Source organism: Cynoglossus semilaevis, chromosome 5 (assembly GCF_000523025.1).
Source record: "Cynoglossus semilaevis isolate Cse_v1.0 chromosome 5, Cse_v1.0, whole genome shotgun sequence".
In the NCBI taxonomy this organism is placed as follows: Eukaryota; Metazoa; Chordata; class Actinopteri; order Pleuronectiformes; family Cynoglossidae; genus Cynoglossus; species Cynoglossus semilaevis.
In genome coordinates this window covers 14523185-14531969 of record NC_024311.1, presented here as the reverse complement: position 1 = coordinate 14531969, position 8785 = coordinate 14523185, and the positions used below count along the sequence as shown (strand labels likewise).

General features: G+C 42.6%; 1 protein-coding gene across 1 annotated transcript in view; it reads left to right on the top strand.

The window, feature by feature from the left end:
* Window positions 1-8785, top strand: part of bnc1 (basonuclin zinc finger protein 1) — an 18817-nt gene that overhangs the window by 5780 nt on the left and 4252 nt on the right. Inside the window, exons 2-4 of the mRNA XM_008310677.2 lie at window positions 5407-5509; window positions 6848-7083; window positions 8318-8785. Of these exons, the coding sequence (XP_008308899.1) occupies window positions 5407-5509; window positions 6848-7083; window positions 8318-8785 (807 nt within the window). The remainder of the gene's footprint in view (window positions 1-5406; window positions 5510-6847; window positions 7084-8317) is intronic.

Sequence of the window (8785 nt, the reverse complement as noted above, 5' to 3'; positions counted from 1 at the left end):
TCTTTTTGCTTGTTTGTGTGTGTGTGTGTGTGTGTGTGTGTGTGTGTGTGTGTGTGTGTGTGTAAATCTGAGCTGTACCAGGAGCTGCGTCCTCCCTCCAAATTCCTCACTGTTTTCTGTGTTCTGGCTGCACAGATCAAATATTTGTTTCCATCACTGTCACTGTGTGTGTGTGTGTGTACGTGTGTGTGTACATGCTGTATTAATCAGTCCATTTATAATTAACTGGGTAAATTATTAATAGACTGTTTTAATGAGTCATTTTAAAAAATTCTTTCTTTTGAATTCTATCTTCTATCTTATGAATTTAATTTTTTTTTACCTACAGCTGTTTAAAAAAAGGAAATTTGTGCTTTTACTGTATTATTATAAAGTATTATTTGATTGATTGATTGATTGATTGATTTGGCCTGTTTGAATTATTAATTTGAATTATTTGTTCCATTTGTTGACACTGACAAACAATAGAAAAATAATTCTTCTTTAATCGTTTGGTTAATTTTCATCAAACTTTTTTCTTTGTATTTGAATTATTACTATGAGGTGTAAAAGATAAATGACAGTGATTGACAGTGATTGATTGATTCATTGATTGATTGATTGATTGATTGTATCACAGTCATTGTCTTTGATCATACAAAAATTCTATGATGCAATGATGCAAACGTAAAACAAAACTCGCTTTTTTTTTGTTTTACTTCTTCTTTAATTTCTTCTCGTTCCTCAACCGTTTGGTGACCTGAGTTTGAGGACTGAAGGTAATAAAAACCTCTCCGTCCTCTCTGGGTTTTTTTGTTTTTATTCTCTTGGCTTTCACTCCCTCCCTCCCTCCATCTTTTCTCGGAGCTGCTGAGAGATTGCGCTGTTCTTACTCACTCTTTTGGCACCGGCGCTGCCCCCCCCACGCCCCCCCTCCTCTGAGTGTCAGTTAGTGCTGAGCTGCTGCTAATTGATTAGCTTTCCAGTGCATTAGGCCAACAAGTCCCTGTCCAGGTCTGACCCGCCAGCGTCCAAACAGCTGTTCATTTCTGTACGGCCCCTGAAGCTCCGTGACTGTCCGGGTCAAACGGCCAGATCTGGTCTGAAAATGGCAGAGAAGGACACTCTAGATCTGCATGTGTGTGTGTCATGCACTCCATCACGGCCTAAATGAAAATGTTTAGGCAGTTAAATGGATTTACTTCAGCATTGTAAGTTGACACAAAGTCATAAAACCCAGGAAACATGGCTTCATTCCTTCAGCTCCACACATGCACATAAATCCTGCGACCATTTAGTCGGAGAAATGTTGTTCATTCCCACGTGTGTGTGTGTGTGTGTGTGTGTGTTTGGTAATATGTTGTCTGTATCTACTGAACAGTAACAGTCTCTATTTACAGCCATTCTACAACGTGTAACATGTTATTCATAATAATAATATTAATGGTAATAGTTTGTGTTTATATTTGTAATTCCACTTACTGTCCACCAGGTACTGATCACTTGACATCTTTCCTCAATCTCCTCATGAAGGAAACACACTCGCCAACACCAACAGATTTGTAGACTTTCGTAACAATCTTTGAACGCCGTATGAAGCCCAGTTCATCGTGTCCTTTTATTTCCTTGCCACAGTCAGGGCCGCGCCCCGCTGTGTTATTACTGTCAGCATTAGCAGCCCCGTTCATGATAGCTTTCCGAGGAAAGAGATAATGATGGTTGCTAAATAACTTAACTGGGGAAACACAGAAGATAACTGGCATCAGATAACAGTAGGAGGTTCAACATGAGGGGCGAGGAACAAAAAAAGCAACATTTGTGTCTCATGCCTCCGTGTCCTCCAGGTTTTTATCCACTGTCATTATTTTGGTTTGATTCCAGCAGTATCTCTGTGGACTAGTTAAAAAAGTATCTGGCCTTCAGTAAAGCTTTGACGGTACTTCCTGTAGCCGTCGGTCACAAGAGCTGGTTTATCAGAGCAGATGCTACAGCGTGTGTTCTGAACATGTCAATATATATATATATAATATTTGAGACTGTTCCTGTAACGGTGACTAGTTTAGTGTGATCGACTAAACAAAAACTTCATGACTTTACACTCATGTTACTTATATTTATTCACTTGTATTGGCATTAACGCTCTCACAGAACATCACTCTGGGCCTTTTCTTTTTTTTTAAAGACAATGTGATTGTTATTGACTAAAAGGACAAGAGCGTTTGTTGGAATAGAGGCATGAGAAAGTGCTCTAATATAGCTTTCCTCCTTTTTATATAAGTGAAGATAGATGGATGGATGGATGGATGGAATTTTTTTCTGCTTCTCTGACATTGTGGGCAAACATACCATACCTACCATACTTCAATCTTCAGTTAAAAGGTGACATAAAAGACCAAATCAAAGGTAAACAAATGTGTCCATCGTCCACACACACACGCAGTCACACACTCACTGCCACAGTGCAGCTCCGTCCATTTCAGTTGGAACACCTCTGGTCTATGTCGGACCTTCTTCCTTTTCTCCTGAGGTCATGCTGCTGGTGGCACCGACGGCGTCTTGCTGACGTCTCCGTCCTCTATAACCACTGCTGCGTTCACTTCACCCCGTGCTTCTTCTCCCCCTGCTCACCTTCTTCCTTTACCAAGCCGCTGTCACGGCCTCCATTCATCCTCCGCAGCAGTGCTGCGCGATTGAGTGCGCGATCTCAATTAACCGCAACCAACTCAGAGACACTGAGGGAGGTGGCAGGATCAAGGTGTACAAACGCAGTCTGACTGTGTGAATGTCACTGGGAGTAAAAAAAAAACAACACTGCAGATGTGTGAAAATAAAGTGCTGCAGTTAGATACAGAACAGGTCCGTAGACAAAGAGAGAGAGTGTGCGCACATAGAGGCGTTCAGAAAGTGAGAGCAAGGCCGCGGCGGTTCATGAGGTCAGCAGAAGACGCACTCGCACACAGAATGTCTTTCATGCTGAAAACTTAATGGACACGTTGCAAGGAGCAAATAATTCCTCCTTCATCGTTCTTCAATGTCCTCCTTTTGTTCGCCGTTTACTGAGTCGTGTTGACTTCTCATCACGTGTCCTCCGCGCACCTGCAGTTAGCGGTTAGCTTTTTATATCTTCTAAGGTCTGACTGTTTTCAAGGTCAAGAAGAAAACTCTCAGATGAAAGTTGCTCTGAGAAAATATATAACTGAGATTTACCAGCCTTTTTAAAATCGTTAGCTTTATGCTAACATTTGATTGTTTTGTCTCATTTCTGTCTAGGCTCAGCTGCTCACGGCTAACTCCGCTAACTAATATTACTTGATGATGTGGGCGAGATTTGGCCCACAGGCCGCCAGTTAATCATCACTGATTTAGACCAACATTTGGCTGTTTACTTATTTAGCTTTTTACTCGTGTTTCTCTACCTTAAATAGTTGTGCTAACTTTAAGGTGACTTTGGAATATCTTCAAAATACATGAATATAAAAATACAAATGATTAGCTTTTTTTGGCTGTTTGGCTAACACTTTTTTAACTTTCCTTTGGCTTTTTTTGCTCTCTTTTTCTGTCAACCTTGTCCTATAAATATTTTCACACATAAAGAGTTAATTTATATATCTGTGCCCAACGATATTGGGATTTATATTGTCCAGATTTGGCTAAAATATGTAACCTCTCCAGGGCCTCTGCTAACTGCAGGTCCGACCACTTCGTTTTCTGCAATTAGGCTTCCTGTCATTAATTTAATGCTAAACCTTCACTATTTTTCATAACTTCTGAGCAAACTGAGAATTTTGTAGATTAAAAATGTAGTTGTTGACGCTAAGGAGGACGATTTTGACCTACTTTTCCAGGTGAAGCCACAGGCACGCTTTTTATTGGGATGTGTTTATCCGTCACAGGCTGGGCAACCGCGCTATCTGCTATAAATCACGTATACGCGAGCGTGAGCAGCAGCGGGAGGCGCATATGTGGCCACAGTGGGAAGAGATTAGCCTAATTGGGCCATGTTGATCCTTGGTGTGCTGTAATGATGGGATTATGTGGTTAAGAGATGAGTAAAGGGCCTTTCACACCTCCTCGCCGTTGGAGAGGCGGCCGAGCCGCTCGGCCGGGAGAAACAGCCCGACAGTGAAGAGGCAAGAAGAAGTAAAGCATAGGAAAAAAAAAACACGTATGTCATGGGACTGAAAGCCAGAGGTGCGAGGCCAGTGATCTGCTGCCACCATCATATCTGGTCAGTTTATTGCCTTAATGATGAGAGGTTATTGTAGGGGGAAACATAATCTAGTGCCAGATCTCAAGGACAAGCATAGCCTGGAGCGTAGAACCTAGTGAATGACTAAATGAGGTGGAGGGGGAAGCCCCCTGCCTCCCACCCACCCACTCACACTTTCTTCTCCTTCTCCGTCCGTGGAGAGTGTGAGAAAAGGAGCTCCAGTGATTCCACTCATGTATACTAAACCCCCACTAATCATGCATTATAGATGCAGAGGGAGAGTGGTGCCGTGGAGCAGCCACTCCAAGGTTTTCAACATGTAGCACTAACAACAGCAGCTTTGATCATAAATCTGATGATGCTGTTCCCTCAGTTCCTGCAGTGTGAATGTTGTTGTTTTTTCTTAATTTTTGTCCATAGGCAGACAGAGAGAGAGACAGAGAGACACACAGACAGAGAGAGAGAGTATATTTTAGTCAGTGCCAGGTCAGCGTGCTACAAACCAAACCTGTCTGATAACCACAGATAACTCCTCACTTCAGGCCTTCGTCTGTCAGTTCATCCACTCTGACCTCAGTACGAAGAAGACCATTAGAGTGTGTGTGTGTGTGTGTGTGTGTGTGAATGTGTGTGTGCGCCCAAACACACACACGACTGAGATGGTTCTGGTGGTCCAGGTGTTTCTGAGACCTTGCGTTTCCATGGGGTGTGCTGCCCTATAGCGTTAAACCGACACACACACAAACACACACACACATGCCCCTGTTTTACAATTTGTGAGTTCCTCCTTCAGACAAAATGCATTTTCTAGCCCCTTAACCTGATCTTATATGTGTAATTTCTATCCATATTCTCACCTTTGTTGGATTCTAATTCTAGTTTGAGTTTAAACTCATCCTGTTGCTCAGTGAGAACCAAAAAGAACCATGTCCCCACAACAAAAGTTTTGGACTCAGTGAGAACCAAAACCATGTCCCCACAAACAAAAGTTTTGGGTTTTTTTATAAATAAATGTCCCCACAAACAAAAGTTTTGGGTTTTTTTTATAAATAAATGTCCCCACAAACACAAATGCATCATTTTTATATATATATATAGATAGATTATAACCCAACACCTGAGTGTGTACGTAGTATAAAACATCGCCCTTTACTGTCGTCGTCATCTGATGACCAAGCTAGCCAAGGCTAACTCTGACTTTGTTTTTTTTTCAACAGGCAATCTGCTGCACTTTGGTGAACTGTAACTGTGACAGCTTCAAGCCTGGGAAGTTGAAGAGGCGGCAGTGTGAAAACTGCAAACATGGATGGGTGGCACACGGTAAGTAGCGTTAGCTGTGATATACGTAGCACTGCAAACACTGTGTAGTGTATTTGTTCACTTGATGCTAAAAAAATTAAACAAACAACAACAAATGTCAACACTGTCAACCTGTCAAGACACTGATATAAATGTGTTTTACGTTTGAACTCTGAGCTGCGGTGACAGATAGAAGCCGAGGCCTCCGTCCTGTTGCCAATGCTGCAGGTGCAGGTCTCAGTCAACACCAGACAATTATACACATTACACCAATTTTATTGTGTCTCCCACCTGCATGTGTCACTGAACTATTTTACTCCAGTCACGATGACTGGACATTTATTTTCCATGTGACCAAAAGTCACAGTTTGCTCTCAAGCCTTTTACACCACCTCCTAAAATATTTCTGCCGCTCCAGCGTCACCAGTTTGACCAGCAGTAAAAAACAAACAGCAGCACAAACCTGAAAACAAAGAAACTGTTGTATTCCTGATTAAATGATTATCCTATTTACCAGCCAAAACCGCACTGTACAATTAAGTAGCAACGCAGCTGGCACATAAACTCAACTCTCACTCTCACACACACACAGACACACACACAGATGAGCAGACAAAGACTGTACAACAGCTGTGTTTAGCAGCTAAGTAAGATCGGAACTAATAAATGGACGCTCCACATCCGGATCAATTCTGTGAAGGCTGCAGATCATAAAGTAGAACCAGTTTCTCCAGCTGTCAGATCTAAAAACAAAACAACATAATTTCAATTTAATTGTCTTACAGTAATTGTTTTTTTTAGCATATAGCATATATTAGCAATAGCATATTAGCCATGACATCTACAGCCTCTTTGTTTACTACCAAGTTTTAAAGCTTTTTGATTTTCTGTGCTTGTATTAAGTTTCAACTACAGCACTTTTTTGTCCAACATCCTGCACACAGCCTTCACTTAGATGTTCCCATAACCTCAAACATTTTACCTTTCTCAAAAACCCACTTTAATTTTTACGTTGCTTTGACGAAGACCTTTCTCTTTCTGGAAAAAAAAAAAAAAAGTCACCCTCACTGTCCCCGTACTCTCTCTAACACATCACCATGCAGCACTAATGGAGCGTGAAAATGGAGTGAATGCTCAGTGTTGCCACAGCCGTCTGGTAATGGCTGAAGCGACAAGGCTGCACTCGGGGTTTAAAGAAAAAGGAGTTCACATCCTTTCGACCCTCTTACTTTTCCACACACAGTTTCTTGTCTCTCTTTGTCCTCTCTTCTCTGACCTTGTCCTCTTCTTATAAAAGTGCTGGCAGATCTTGTCGTTTCCAGTCGTCTAATCCGGTCTGTTTTGATGTGTGATTTCCAGCCCTGAGTAAACTGAAGGTGCACCACATGTACCAGAGCAGCCAGGTGGAGATTGTCCACTCCAACGTGGTGTTTGACATCTGCAGCCTGATGCTGTACGGCACCCAGGCCGTTCCAATACGCCTCAAGATCCTCATGGACCGGCTCTTCTCTGTCCTGAAGCAGGAAGAGGTCATCCAGATCCTCAACGCCCTGGACTGGACACTGCAGGACTACATCCGAGGATATGTCCTCCAGGTGAGAGCCACGTCATATCTATAGAGTGCTTTTAAATAGCGACTGTTAGCGATAGGGTCCATTGTGTTTTTACAAAGAGACCAGCGGTCACTTACGTCATTTTTAAGGATTTAGGACACGTCTTTTGAAAACTCTTACGGAAATCATAATTCCTTAATTTCCCTTAGGGGATCAATAAAGAATCTTTCGATCTCTATCTATCTATCAAGAAAGTTGGGTTTGGTATTGTAATGATTGTGTGTTATTATACAACAATCATTTTATTTTTTATTTTTTATTTTGATCTCATGATGAAAGTGAAAGACAAAGTCCTCCCCTCCATGAACCAGTGCCTCAACGGTTCTTGGTTCTCTGCTGCGGCCGTTCTCCTGTTGCTCCAGTGGCTCCATCATGACGAGGGCTTTAAACAGTTCAGTATAGATTTGTAAGCATTATGTCTTTTTGCTCAAGTTTTTCATCTCAAACCAGAGCCAAGGCCAAGTTAGGCAGGGGCTGCGGGCACCGTGTCAGCGTGAGCTCTCACTTCGATTAGTACATCATCAAGTATTCAAGTTGGACTCACTTAATGCATGTTAGCTCAGCTAATGGCAAACGTAGAGTCAGAATTCTCGACAGGCGCCCAACCGATGCTCTGTGATGAAATATTAATCACGGTTATGGCACAAAGCCGCTGCTCACTTTCAAAGACATCTGAACTCACATGCGACCGCTGCTGCTTTAAGGGGCTGAGGAGCCACTTGATCAATGGGAGGTACCCTGTGATCACCCCTCCCTCCCATGTGTGTGGTATGTTTTCATGAACATATTCATTTTAGTAAGCCTTTGGGAGCGTGTTTACGGATGTACAAGGGATTTTTTTTTTTTAATTTCCCTTTCTGTTGAGAGAGACTGGGTAAATCCACATGATTTAAATGAAGAGAAATGAACTGCAAGATGAAACACAGAGTGTATGTGTAATGAGGGTATTCAGGGCTCTGCACTGCCTGCTTAGATTAAGAATCCATCTGATTCCTCTATTTATCTGCCCTGTCGGTCTGTGTTATAGGGTGTGTCATTTAATCCACACTGTGAATATGTATGAGAAACTCCAGACACACCATTAATGATGATGAAATTCCTCTGTCTCTCTTGCTTTTCTTTCTTTTCCCCTGCTCTTTCTCCTTAATTAAACCCCATACCCTCACCCCCATCCTTTACCTTCGTCCTGATGCTATACCTCTTTACTCATCTGTAGGATGTTGCAGGGAAAGTCCTTGATCGATGGGCCATCATGACGTTCGAGGAAGAGATTGCCACCCTACAGCAGTTTCTTCGTTTTGGCGAGACTAAGTCAATTGTAGAGTTAATGGTCCTGCAGGACAAGGAGGGACAGGCCGTCTTGGTCCCCAGCACTCGCACCAACTCAGATATCCGCACTTTTATTGAGCGCAACACTCCGCGCACCGGTGCGGTACTCTCTGCGTCCAAAGCCGAAAAACTAGGAGGCAGCAGCATGCACCACTTTGAGAACTTCATCAACAGCATGGCCTTTATGTTGCCATTCCAACTGTCAGGTTCCGTTCCAGCCCCATTCCTAGGTTCACCAACAGGAACCGTGCTGCAACAGCACATTCATCAACATCAGACGCAGTGCTGCGGTCCGATGGAGAGTCAGAGTCAAAGACGAGAGGATCAAGGAAGGGATAGTCTGGAAAAAGACAGC